The sequence below is a fragment of the Pseudochaenichthys georgianus genome, chromosome 19, assembly GCF_902827115.2.
Source record: "Pseudochaenichthys georgianus chromosome 19, fPseGeo1.2, whole genome shotgun sequence".
NCBI classification, from domain to species: Eukaryota; Metazoa; Chordata; class Actinopteri; order Perciformes; family Channichthyidae; genus Pseudochaenichthys; species Pseudochaenichthys georgianus.
In genome coordinates this window covers 10,456,468-10,470,030 of record NC_047521.1, presented here as the reverse complement: position 1 = coordinate 10,470,030, position 13,563 = coordinate 10,456,468, and the positions used below count along the sequence as shown (strand labels likewise).

General features: G+C 39.4%; 2 protein-coding genes across 3 annotated transcripts; both read left to right on the top strand.

Annotated features, from left to right (window-relative positions):
• Positions 1-759: 759 nt before the first annotated feature.
• tmem106a (transmembrane protein 106A) lies at positions 760-10,367 on the top strand. 2 transcript variants are annotated; one of them, XM_071206754.1, is made up of 8 exons: positions 760-941; positions 4,393-4,557; positions 5,666-5,729; positions 5,854-6,007; positions 7,354-7,494; positions 7,573-7,616; positions 7,704-7,757; positions 9,737-10,367. In XM_071206754.1, exons 2-8 carry the CDS (start codon positions 4,398-4,400, stop codon positions 9,843-9,845), a joined length of 726 nt encoding a protein of 241 aa, XP_071062855.1. In that variant the 5' UTR covers positions 760-941; positions 4,393-4,397; the 3' UTR covers positions 9,846-10,367. The 2 variants fall into 2 exon arrangements, with proteins under 2 accessions (XP_071062855.1, XP_033963687.1); XM_034107796.2 differs by lacking the exon at positions 760-941 and adding an exon at positions 967-1,106.
• A 560-nt stretch (positions 10,368-10,927) lies between these two features.
• Positions 10,928-13,320, top strand: arl4d (ADP-ribosylation factor-like 4D). The gene is made up of 2 exons (XM_034106730.2): positions 10,928-11,063; positions 11,925-13,320. The coding sequence occupies exon 2, from the start codon at positions 12,050-12,052 to the stop codon at positions 12,653-12,655; it is 606 nt and encodes a 201-aa protein (XP_033962621.1). The 5' UTR covers positions 10,928-11,063; positions 11,925-12,049; the 3' UTR covers positions 12,656-13,320.
• The last annotated feature ends 243 nt before the right edge of the window (positions 13,321-13,563 follow it).

The following is a 13,563-nucleotide window of genomic DNA, read 5'->3' as shown; positions in this document are numbered from 1 at the left end:
CATCCAGTGTAGTTCTTTGACCCAGCATTGATTTTGAGTGAATCGGTCACATGACCTGGAAGGTATTGAAGAAATAAGCTCATTTTCCCATCAAAATAATAATATAAAAATATTTAGAGTGTTAAAATGCAATAAAAAGAGGTGTGTCCTATTCAGCCAGTGTAGTTCTTTGACCCAGCATTGATTTTGAGTAAATCGGTCACATGACCTGGAAGGTATTGAAGAAATAAGCTAATTTTTCCATCAAAATAATAATGTAAACATATTTAGAGTGTTAAAATGCAATAAAAAGAGGTGTGTCCTATTCAGCCAGTGTAGTTCTTTGACCCAGCATTGATTTTGAGTGAATCGGTCACATGACCTGGAAGGTATTGAAGAAATAAGCTCATTTTTCCATCAAAATATTAATATAAAAATATTTAGAGTGTTAAAATGCAATAAAAAGAGGTGTGTCCTATGCAGCCAGTGTAGTTCTTTGACCCAACATTGATTTTGAGTGAATCGGTCACATTACCTGGAAGGTTTTGAAGAAATAAGCACATTTTCCCATCAAAAATATTAATAAAACGTATTTAAAGTATTAAAATGCAATAAAAAGAGGTGTGTTCAATGAATGTATGCTCTAGAGTGAATTTGCTTCACATTCACACGATCGAGAAGCTGTCGATTTATTAAAAAGAACATTTTTCTTGTCTAATTGTAAAAGTCATTTGTTGATGGTCCCTAAGTGAAAGCCTCGTTTCGCGGAGAAGATCTCCCTGGTCCGGGAAACTGACGCTGCTGGCGGGTCCGCGAATGTCCGTCGAATATCCAACATACAACTAAATTCACCGCGGTTACATTGGGGTTGTTTGCGTGGTGCAGACACGTAAATGTAACAAAGTTCGTGAGTCCACCACGCAATGCAGTATTAAGGAGTCGTGGTGGAGTCACGCATTCTGGTGAGATCAGGTTGCAACCGTCACCTAAAGGAGGAAGTGATCCTCCCACTGTTCTCTGTAGACTGGAGGTATGAGGCAGCCACCATTTAGCTTTCATATATTTTTAAAACTAAAAAATAAGTAAGCGGTGGAGCAGTTCAACTCGGAGCTGAGTCGTGTTGTCAGGTAAACACTTGTTTTTATTGACTTCTGCCCACTGCAGTAATGCGCGATCAATCATCTCATCATGTTTTGCGTCTTTGCTAAGCCATGTTTCACTGCGACAACTTAGGTTTCTAAAGGCATGTTGCTAATAATATGGTGTCAGATATATTAGTGATTAATGATCTCTAAAGTGCAAACCATCGCTTCTGTTCGCTCCATCTTTGATAAAGGTTATCTAATGTGAGGTGTCAGGTTTGAATCTAATAAACAATGTAAAGTTTAACATTAAATCCAAATGAAACGCATCCAAAATGCTATTATCTATCTGGTGGATGAAGTATTCACATCTTTAATTTAAGTATCATTTGCAATACTGCAATATAAATACACGGAAGAATAACTAGGCCTACAAGTCCTGCATTTGAAATGTCTGCCGTTAATACAGTAGTAATTTTACTCTTTATATTATTTCCAACTATGCAGGTGAATATAACTTCAATTTGTAGGATCAATTCCTGATTAAGCCATTAAATAGGCAATGTAAATTATCATGATTTCTATATTTTACAAGATAACTTCCTCTTTATGTTTGAAGAGTTATTAATTGTGTGTTTTATTTCAAACTTTATTTTAAAATTGGGCTTCAAAATAAAGTGAGAACACCCAGTGAAACTTCCTAGAAAGAAGAATGTAGGCTGTATTGTAAGATTGTTTTTCATTGTACTTTTATTGGGCCTACTGAAAGTCAGTGGAGCTACAGAGCAACATAAGCAACCAAACAAACCAGCTCAGCTTCTTTTTAGAAAAACGGGAAGGAGTCCAAATCCATTTGTTGAAGTCAAAGTTCAGAATAAGGCTTTTTTTAATGTTATGTATGTATGGCAGCAGTTGCCTTCAAATACATAATGCTCAGTAGGCTCTATATTACTACAATTAATACTAGGCTGCTGCTTTTTAGATGTTATACCAGCTTTGATCCTGGTTTCACAAGTTAATCACATTGTGAAAACAGAAAGACTCTGTGCCTGATTAATAAACTCAACCGCCAGTGAAATGTTGTAACACTACACAGAAAGTGCTATTGCACCATTGCCAGAAAAATACTTGTAAAAATGTTTCATATAATAATTTAATCCTGTAGGAGATGGTACAACACAAGTGAATACTAAAAGCTAATATACTTTGCAAAACAAAAGCCCAAATCCAGAATGTGTTTAAATTCCTAAATGCTATCACATATGTTCTTCAAGACCTTTTGCTCACAGCATTAATATATGCATTATATTTATTCATTTCTTTGTGAAGTCAGTTATAACATAAGTCACTGCTGGAGTTTTTCTGTCACTCCCACACAGTGGACTCTGATCACATGAGACCATTTAGCACAAGAATGGGTGTTAATTGGCCATTTAGAGAAATTAGTTCCACTTGAGGTTGTTCAACAACAACAAAAATATATCTGGGGAAAGAAGTTGCTTTTATCATGTGTTGGTTGTTTCTGAGCCTTCCCATCCTTAATGTGAACATAGTCCTATCTTAGGCTGCGGCCCCACGAGGACGAATTCAGTCGTTTGCGTTACTGTTTAGTGTCATATAGACCGTTCGGCCACACGAGGACGACCGAATATGGCACTAAACGACTGAGGAAACGACAACGGGTCCCAAGGTGGATAGAAATGCATACGCCACTCTCTGGGGGGTCAAACAGCTCCGTGTGTGCGCCCTATACGGACATTTTCAGATCACTGATAGTGATTGCGCAATAGCCCCGCCTCTCCCCACCTCTTCTGCTCACCTCCGCTTACCCCGCGCCAGTGCTGAAGTGTTTCGCCACCAACAACAACAACAATGGCGGATCGCAGAGTTGCTATCGTGCTCCGGACGCTATTGACCATGCTACAGTTGTTTGTGCAACATCTACAGCAATAATGATGAGGCAATAGCCCCGCCTCTCCCCACCTCTGCTGCTCACCCCCACGTCAAAGTAAACTGCACCCTGAATTCAGATTATTTATCTTTCTCTCGCGAGTGAAGTCTAATCTGACAGGACGGAGACACGCAGCTCTGCCCACCTACAGCTCCTCCCGCTGCAGCAAAACACACACTTCAAGTCAGATCATCACCCTTAGCTATTTTAATTACCTCTCAAACTCCCTAAACTAGTTATAAATATGTTTATTTGTACTGTCGGCCGGGTCACTGATTACTGGATGAGCTGCTGCATGAGACAGACACTGGCGCTGTCCGAAGAGAGGGAGGAAAAAGAGAGGCTCCGTGTATTTTATCATTATATTATATAGAGTCGTTATTCATTTGTTTTAAAGCTCAATAAATAACAAAGAAGACCTTTGACCGGCACTTTTATAATTTTGTCCGGAAGATTTCAACTTTAATACACGCTGACTGGCGAAAAACTCTGCCCGGTTCCCTCGGCCCCCACCGCGGAGAATAAACAGAAGGGCAACCATGACAACCATGCTTCTTCGCTGCTTTTGTGGAGGAAGTTACAGCGCCACGTAGAGGCTCCTGCATATGTACTGCAGCTTCTCCAGCGGTTGGAGCTAAACGGAGCGGTCTCGTGTGGGCAGACACTATCCGGATAATTATTGCATGTGGACGGAAGCCGATTGCGTTTGCGTTAATCCTATGCGTTTAGCCGTTTTCGTCCTCGTGGGGCCGCAGCCTTAGTGAAAAACAAAATGTATGTAAGGGGGCTATGAAAATGAAGTTCACTTTGTGTTTGACTGTCCTGTCAATGAGGACATACAGTAATAAGGGATTTACTTTTAAGAGAAAATGGCCTCTATAAATGCTAAATTCTTTAGACCGGATCAGAAAAACTTGAATTCTGCTCCAGGAAAGGAACATATTCCATAGCAGATATTATCTGGAACATTTGGCTAATATGTTTGCAAGACCGAACGGTAAAATAACCTGTCATTTCTAATGGGATGCAATGTTAAACCACAGCAGCTGTATCTCAGGTGTCAATTTACCCATGAGGGTTGGGCACTTTGTGTGCATCACATTAAAATTCTCAAACGTCTCCTTATAAGTTTTTATTGGCACTATACTGCCATAACTAGACAGCTCAGATGGAAAACAATACAAATGATGTTCCCTGTTCCTACATCAAACACACATTCTCTGACAATGTTTTAGTTAGATCTTCACTTTTATTCAAACTTTTAAACTGCTGAGTCACAATATATTTCCTATTGCAACACTAGTGTGCGTCATTTGGCTGTTTGGTTAGTTTTAGGAGAATATTTAAGCCTTTTTCATCTCTTTTTTTCTTCTGTTAAAGGGGCAATGGTTACACCAGCAAAGAACAGAAAAACCACAGAAGAACCTAATGTGATCAAAGGGATGGACAAGGTGAAAGCTCTGAAGTATTTCCCTTCGTACGGCGCCATCAATGGGACCTCAGACCCCTGCCCCACATGTCGCGGCACCGGGAGGATTCCCAGAGGTTGGTCTTCTTTTTTGATGATTTTGACGGCCTTCTGAGCAGCTTTTGTGCAAGGGCAGCCAACTGAGACCATCATCCTCAAATTATGTTTCATTTCATCCAACAACTAAAGGAACTATGTCAACGAGACAAACGAGAGTCACAAACGTGTATGCAGCAGAACTTTGTTTTGCCACAACTGTTCCACTTTCACTTCATGTTTTTGGAAAATAATATCTCTTCAAACCATAGAGTTACACAGGAGGGAGGCTGTGGCTCAGTGGATAGTGTGCTGGACTTGGAATCAGGGGAGAGCAAGTTCGAGTCCCACTGCAGTCAGCATGTCGTTGTGTCCCTGGGCAAGACACTTTACCCCAAATTGCTCCTCTGGGGATTGTCCACAGTACTGAATGTATGTAAGTCGCTTTGGATAAAAGCGTCTAACAAATGACATGTCATGTAATGTACAAAACAATCTCACGTCAGATGACAAAGGCAAGAAATATACAAATAAAAAATGAAAGGCAGGAGGTTGTTTGAAAGTGGCACACAGATAGCCACCAGTAAAATGTCTCTGTACTGTTTAGTAATTCTTATCTTTATTTATTAATTATAAAAACTGGACATATGCACCGTTATTGGCAAAGAGCAAAGCAGTGATAAAGGCTTCACTTTTCCTTTTCAGAATAAAATATATTCAGATTCAGATTTAAATTATGTTATTGTCCATATATAAATGGAGATTTGATTACAGATCACACACAATACACAAACGATGTTGCATCTAAAAGTAACCAAGTGGCAGTCATACTAAAAGTGAGGAAACAATTTACGTGTAGTTCATAAAAATATCACGAGAGAATATAATAGTTTTACTAATAAATGAATATACGTTAAAATTAGTGTAAGTGTCGGTTATCCTTTTCATTAAGTCTTTCAGACCATCAGAGGATACAGATGAGTAGGAAAGCAATATTTTATACATTACTGAAATATGCCCTTTTATTATTACAACTATTAAAGATGATATGTTACATTTCCTAAACAGCACCAGACATACTAACCATTTACGAGATGCCAGTTTCAGATCATTTTTGTGGTTAAACAAGCTGTGTTCTTGTATTGCCAGGCCATGAAGACCAGCTAGTGGCTGTAATACCCTGTAATGATGTGAGGCTGAAACCAAGGCGCACGTAAGTGACCTATGAATGTGCGTGTGTTAGTGTGAGTGTGTTTATGTCTCTTGACATGCGCATGCACATGTAAGTAAGGGTATCACCAGGACACATAATTCAGCATGTGTGTATTGTTTTTCAGGAAGCTGTACGTGTGCGTGGCGATGGTCTTGTGTCTCCTCGTTTGCACACTCATCCTCTTCTTCCTCTTCCCCGGGAGTGTCACTCTGACGCCTGTGTCCGTGCTGTCAGTAATGGTGTACTTCACACCAGACACTGTGAAAATGGAGGTTACAGTAAGTAAAAGGACCAGTAATGCTGTTACATGTACATCTGTGCCACCTCTTTGTTGTTTGGAAGTATAACAATGTGCAGGGATTGCATTTGTGTCTATGGTAAAGAAAAGTGCAATGCCAAAATTAAAGAAGCTATATTTTAGTTTGAAAGTGAATCAGGACCAGAGTCTTGCTCATACATATATATATATATATAAAATAAGTAGTAGTGATAATATTATTGGGTTGCATTTGAAATGTTATCGCGGGATGAATTGTTTCAATCACTTGTTGGCCTATTGTGTATGCAAATTAAATGAATAATGTGAATTTCTTTTAAATGTATGTCATTATATAATTTGCTCATATCAACATCTTACCAAACTGATTCCTATGCATACAAACACACAATTGAATTGAGTATTGTTTGACTTTACATAAACAAAAATGATGCCATTATATATATACCTTGCATGCCATTCTCATGAAAGCTATATCTCAGAATACTGAATGTCTTCCAATCTTTCGAAAACATTTTCTTGAACTTATAAGTCAGGAAATTACGCTCTCATTATAAAAATGATATATGACACAAATATCTTAAAATCAAAAATGATGAAGTAATGCTATTTTGAAAACGAGGATCTAACCTATAACCAGGTGAGCGGAGTCATAAAACCCAAAGATTTTCTATCGTTGGATTTTATTCTAGCTCTGTATATAATAATTACATTTCACAATACGTTTTTTTAGGAACTAAGGGAAATAACTCTTCAGGGAAAACTGTACATGCTGGAACACTAAACATGTGTGGTCTTACTTTGTAGAAGAAACACTACATTTGGCAATGATAGAGATGCTGTTTGAATCAACAAATCAGTGTGTCAGTATATGGTTTGGTGGGGGAATAGTTTGATTTTGGGCTGTTTTCATTGGCCGTGTGTTTTTTTTCCCGCAAAGCCCTGCCAACTCTGATGCTGAACAAATGTGTAACTTGTTGTTAGCAGTAACTATAAAACATAGATTGAAACCAAGCATATTCTAGTTGGCACCCATCAAACAGCTGGAAAAGAAAGATAACAATGTCAACCGGAGCTAGCCCCTGAGACACAGCTACAGTGTGTTATACTGTGTGTAAGTGTGCAATACAAAGTGTGACATTTATTTGCTCTCTGCTGAACATTCTGAGCAACCATATTTTTATTGTAGGTGTGAAAACCTCGTCCACCAAGAAGTGTCTGAGTTGCATTCACATGACTGACTGACTGCTAGCTGCTGCACTTACAGGACAAAGTTCCTTCTGACTTTTTAATGATGGAAAGGTGTGTTTGCTGCACCTGACCAGCTGTGTGTGTTCTCTCTTCTAGAATCTTGTCAACATCTCCAACCAGAACTATGTCCCAGTGAAGATTGTGGAGTTTAACGTGCAGGGTCTTATCTCTAATGCAATTGTGGGTAAAGCCAAGATTTCTAACATGACTGACATCCAGGCCCGCTCACAAAATTCGGTGAGTTACACGCAGGATGACTCACATTCATACTGTTGTTGTATTTGACATGCAATTCATTTCCTCCTTCTTTTGCAGTGCACCATTCAAATTGACCTGTCTATTGCTGATGAAAGCTTGAAGTAAGTTTGAAATACTGTGAGAAAGGAACATATTCCTCCATCATTATTGTTTATATGTCTGAACTCAACTGCCTCTTTCTCTTTCAGCACTTACTGCAAGTCGAGCTCTTTCAAGATTCACTCGTTATTTCTGCAGCTGCAGTAAGTATCAATCTCAATCTGACAAACACCGGAGGAGGCAGCCGCCTCACAGCCTTTCTCACACCCACTACGTGTCACTGTGTGGCTGTGGTCACAACCACAGCCACACACAATTAATGTGACAGTAGTTTTGGCGATTAGGCCCCATTGTGCAGGAAGTATCATTCGGGAGGGTAGAACCGATCCGATGAAAACCCACCGGGGTCTAGACACTGGTGGTGGTGAATGGATAGTTGGGTCGGTCTGAGGAGGAGTGGTTTAGCTTGACCCTGGATTCGGAGGTGAAAAGGGGTGGAGGAGGGTTGCGTTGAGTCACCTGAAATGACGCTGTCAGAGGGGAAAGAGCAGAGTTTAAAGGGTTTGATGGCGAGCTATGATAGGCTCTTGGGAATAGAGCGAAGTGATTGGCTAAGCTGAAGAGTGACGCCCCCGGTCACTTATTGAGAGGAGAGAGAGTAGAAACATGGAGATAGAAATACATGAATGAGTAAAGACGGTCTTCCTGGTTGAACTTGCGCTGAGCTTCATGTGTTAGTATTATTAGATCTCAGTGCTGCGTTTGACACTGTTGGCCACAACATATTACTAGACCGACTGGAAAACTGGGTGGGACTTTCGGCAACAGTTCTAAATTGGTTTGAATCCTACTTAAAGGACAGAAAAAACTTAGTTTATATAGGTAAACACATCTGAGTTGACAAATATGACATGTGGGGTTCCTCAAGGCTCCATCTTGGAGCCTCTTCTCTTTAACATCTACATGCTACCACTGGCTCAGATAATGAAAAACAACAAAATAAGTTACCATAGCTATGCGGATGACACACAAATTGATGTAACCATTTCACCAGGAGACTATGCTCCAATGCAAACACTGAGTAAGTGCATTGAACAAATCAATGACTGGATGTGTCAGAACCTTCTCCAATTAAACAAAGATAAATCTGAGGTAATGGTGTTTGGAGCCAAGGCAGAACGTATAAAAGTTAGCGCTGAGCTTCAGTCTGCAATGTTCGAAACAACAGATAAAGCCAGAAATCTAGGTGTAGTCATGGACTCTGACCTGAGTTTCAACAGTCACATTAAAACAGTTACTAAATTAGCCCACTATCACCTTAAGAATATATCGAGGATTAAAAGACTAATGTCACAGCAGGATTTGGAAAAACGTGTCCATGCTTTTATCTTCAGTAGACTCGACTACTGCAATGGTGTCTTCACAGGTCTCACTAAAAAATCTATTAGAAAGCTGCAGTTAATTCAGAACGCTGCTGCTCAAGCCCTCACTGACACTAAGAAAGTGGATCACATCACTCCTGTTCTGAAGTCTTGACACTGGCTTCCTGTGTGTCAAAGAATTGATTTAAAAAATATTGCTTATATTAAAGCTTTGAATGGTTTAGGCCCAAAATATATTTCTGACCTCCTGCTAAATTATGAACCATCCAGAGCTCTCAGGTCTTCAGGGACTGGTCAGCTTTCTGTCCCCAGAGTCAGAACTAAACATGGAGAAGCAGCGTTCAGTTATTATGCTCCAAATATCTGGAACAAACTACCAGAAATCTGCCGGTCCGCTGGAACTCTTACTACTTTTAAATCCAGGCTGGAGACTTTTGTTTTTGCTGCTGCTTTTAATTGAACTATTCACATCTTAAACTGCACTGTAACTTTTATCCATGTTTTTTTTCTTTTAATGTTTATTTTATTATCTTTGCTTTTTAATGACGGTTTTTAAATGCCATTTTCTTAATGTCTTTCATTTTTGTACAGCACTTGCCTTGCCTTAAAGGCAATTATACGTTTTGGTCTCAACAAACTAGAAAAATATCTGGCTCTTTTTGTAAGTTGAAAACCAAAACCAGGTGCTAAAAGACACGGAAACACTATGCAGCGCTACTTTAAACATCGTTATTTCAACCATTGATCCAATAAATATTCATTGGTTCAGCTTTAAAACATTATTTTTCTTTTCTCCCCAGAATGACACTGAATATTTCCTATCTCTCTCACATGGAGCAGCTGTCTCTGGACACCTATGAGTATATTGACTGTGGCACCAACTCAACAACCCCTCATCCTGTGAGATGATGAGACCAAATGGAAACCACCAATGTGGGAGTGTGAAATAATGAATATTGCTACATTGCACCTTTTTCCTCTTCTTCGGGGATGTTACTTTGTGAAGATAACTACTGTGAAAATGCATCTCATCCAGTGATTCAGGAAACCACCAATGAAAACAGTCCTGCACTCAACATTTTACATTCCTCTTGCAAACAGTGAGAAAAATGTGCTTGGTTACATTCAAACACGTATATTGTTTTAACATGCCTTAATAAGACTTCAATCATTCACTTCAATATTACAATAGAAAAATATTGATGCTTATAATACACTTTTGTACAACTTAAAACAATTATTATTCTATTATATGTTCTATAAGTGGTGTCCTACATTTGTGTAAAAGCACAATTTCCTGTGACAAATGTGGATTTTGTATGACGATGTGTTTGTTTAACATTTTAACTGATTCACAATGTTTTTGGACATTTTTGATAATCGTGACTTATGTAATTTGCACTGCATTAAACTTTGGCATTTATGATTCTGTCTGTTAGAATCTGTTTTTATTTGACAACCAATATAATGTCAATGTATAGAAAACAAAAAAAACAAGACCCAGATGTTGCTCTTGGAGATCTTGATCGTGGACACAGGGTGGAGCCAACGCTTTGTTAGCTGACAGTGTAGACAGGCTATGGTAAGTTAACATGTAGAGCTGCCATTAAATGAGGCAATTCAGTCATGAATATGCAATTTCCTTAGTAAAATGTGCTGTTGAAAGTAAATATTGCACCTTTTACTTTATGGATCTGATATTCTAGATGAACATACCAAACACAAATTATAAAATATACATTGTAGATTAAACTCCCTAAACAATAGCAATCTAAATAATTAAAATCAACTTCAACTTGCATGCCTGAATCAGTATAAATAATTAAATGATATAACATTTACCCATTCTACTGTAATTGTTGTATTTTGTTGGTAAAAATCTATGTTGCTTGTGCCACTAGAGAACCTGTAGTTAACCGCTGTACCTGCAGGGGGCGGGGTGCATCTCTCTAGGTGGCCGTGACGTCACCGGGGCTTTAGGTGCTGTGAGCTCTCGTGCCTCTCTGGAGCTGCTCAGTGCTGCTGTGTGAGAACAGGAGCGGATGTTTCCGCCGGGACAAACATAATCTGTTCACCATGGACGTGTTTATTGCTTGTGGATGATGTTTTTGCTGCACATATAAAGAGGTACGTTTATTTTAAACATACATTAACGAGGACAGCATCTGGGATTACATTTATTCTGATGTGTAACCCTCATGCATTTTTATATTTTTGAGTTTTAATTGAGTCTGGTTATCTCTTAAAGTTTATATTTCAAGCTCTGTGCACAGTAGGACATTTTTAAATGGTTTAATTTATTTGGGTTCGTACACTTAAAATACTATGTTAACATCATGCAATATAAATTAGGTGTTTTCGTGCTGGAGAGGAAGACGGTGGCTTATTCCCAACATAATAATGTAAAAAGAAAAAGTCATAAAACATCGACTCACCAACATGAATGAGCAGTTTAGCCTCTATAATCAATCATACTTGAATGATACTCTTCTAATAATATGCAGCATAAGAATTCGCCTGCTCATGCTAAACAAACAATTCCTGGCAGATGTTTGATGGGATGTCAACAACAACCGGATTAGTGCTGCTGCATCAGTCCTCATATACACAGTGAATACATATTATCCATGTACTGCATTGAAATCAATCTGCCTTGAAGAAAAGCCTCTCAGGTTTAGCAGCGGTAAGAGGATTTAGGCTCCAGGAAAACCCAGCCAGCCAATTAGCTGTTGTTTGGCTCTATAATGTGGCTAAAGCATTTATTGTTTTGTATAATCACATTTAAAAGCGTGCAGACATGAATTTAATAAATAGTATTGGCTTAAGTGATAAATCTCAGGTGTGAACACAGCAGGAAACACTTTGGGATGAAATCACATCTACTGATAATCATCACTATCTATTGTAAAATCTCTTAGGTGTGATTGACATTCCTGAATCCCACATTGTCTTCTCATTAAAAATTAACTCTGTTTGTGTTTTGATAAGGTCTCCAGCCCACTCTGATCCCGTCTGCCTCTGAGGACCAGGAGCAAATGCCACTCTACTAAAACAGGATTAAATCAGGAATCTGTCACCTGACGCTAAGTAGGTGTGATCTGCTGGCTGCAACCATGGGAAACCAGCTGACTGATATCGCTCCTAACACGTCCTTCCTGCCAAACTTCCAGTCCCTGCACGTGGTTGTTATCGGGCTGGACTCGGCCGGAAAAACCTCTCTGCTCTACCGGCTCAAACTGAAGGAGTTCGTGAAGACCATCCCCACCAAGGGCTTCAACACGGAGAAGATCAAGGTGGCCGTTGGGACGTCCCGGACAATAAACTTCCAGGTGTGGGATGTTGGCGGCCAGGAGAAACTGCGCCCCCTGTGGAAGTCTTACACCCGGCGGACAGATGGCCTGGTGTTTGTAGTGGACTCTACTGAGGTGGAGCGGATGGAGGAGGCCAAAGTGGAGCTCCACAAGATCACCCGCACGTCGGAGAACCAGGGGGTCCCCGTGCTCATCCTGGCCAACAAGCAGGACCAGGAGTCAGCCTTGTCCGTCAGCGAGGTGGAGAAGATGCTTTCTGTCCACGAACTGAGCATGTACACGCTGCATCACGTGCAGAGCTGCAGCGCTGTGGATGGTGAGGGGCTCCAACAGGGCCTGGAGAAACTTTACGAGATGATTCTCAAGAGGAAGAAGATGGTGAAGCACAATAAGAACAGGAGGAGATGAACTCTTGATTGACGCTGTGGACATTAGGAGATTTATCCACGGTTGGGACACTTCTTTAATGGACCCTTTTAATGGGCGATGTGTGCCAACACAACAACAATAACCCTCGGCCGCAGGGTCAGGAGGAATGGATTTGCTCATAATAATTGAAGCAGTATCGACAAATTCTTTGTTCTGCCCCTTGAAAGCTATTATAGATTTGAAGGGAACCTTGATAGCAATTAGTTTTCACTAAGTGCTTTTCTACACTTGTTTTAAAAAAGACTTTGCCTGTTAACTGTAGGTCTAATATATAAAGATTTACTTCCATGTGGCAGGTTCCTATAGAATTTTGAATGTCCTTAATATCCTTCACAAGCTTGCACAGATTTTCCTCCACTAAATGGTTGTTTATGTTCCACGGATTCTTCCCCGAAATATTTATTCCATGTTTCTGTTGGACAAAAAGGACCTTCTTTTTGGAAATAAGACAGATTTCAGTTGGTGAAGGAGCTAAAATATATATAATTCATTTTGTTGCCATGACTGAACAGTTATCCCAAGTGCATTCCCTTTGTGGCCACACAGGTTACGTTTCAGTTACTTTATTATTAATAATAATGTTTATACAAATTGTACATTTTTTAACACTGAAGAATGAATAAATATAAGCACTGTACAGACAATGTATGGCTTTCCTTGAAGTTAATAAATGGGAATGAAGGATCCTTTTGAGGTTTAGGGTTGGGACTAAGAAATTGTGAATCTGTGCAAATGATTCAGAATTTCAATGAAAGTTGCCATAATCGAAATGTTTATATTAACAAAGGATCCTAGGAGTGATGTATCACTATGTAACATTCAAGTGGGGTTTTTAAATACTCATTTTTTGGTTTTCTTAGTGAATCTTCTCTGAAAACACCACTGTG

Bases quoted from the DNA above. Each gene is read 5' to 3' on its own strand.
- tmem106a (XM_071206754.1), top strand. From the start codon at position 4,398: ATGGTTACACCAGCAAAGAACAGAAAAACCACAGAAGAACCTAATGTG. The intron at 4,558-5,665 runs GTTGGTCTTCTT...TTGTATTGCCAG, and splicing joins CACCGGGAGGATTCCCAGAG to GCCATGAAGACCAGCTAGTG. The intron at 5,730-5,853 runs GTAAGTGACCTA...ATTGTTTTTCAG, and splicing joins AGGCTGAAACCAAGGCGCAC to GAAGCTGTACGTGTGCGTGG.
- arl4d (XM_034106730.2), top strand. From the start codon at position 12,050: ATGGGAAACCAGCTGACTGATATCGCTCCTAACACGTCCTTCCTGCCA.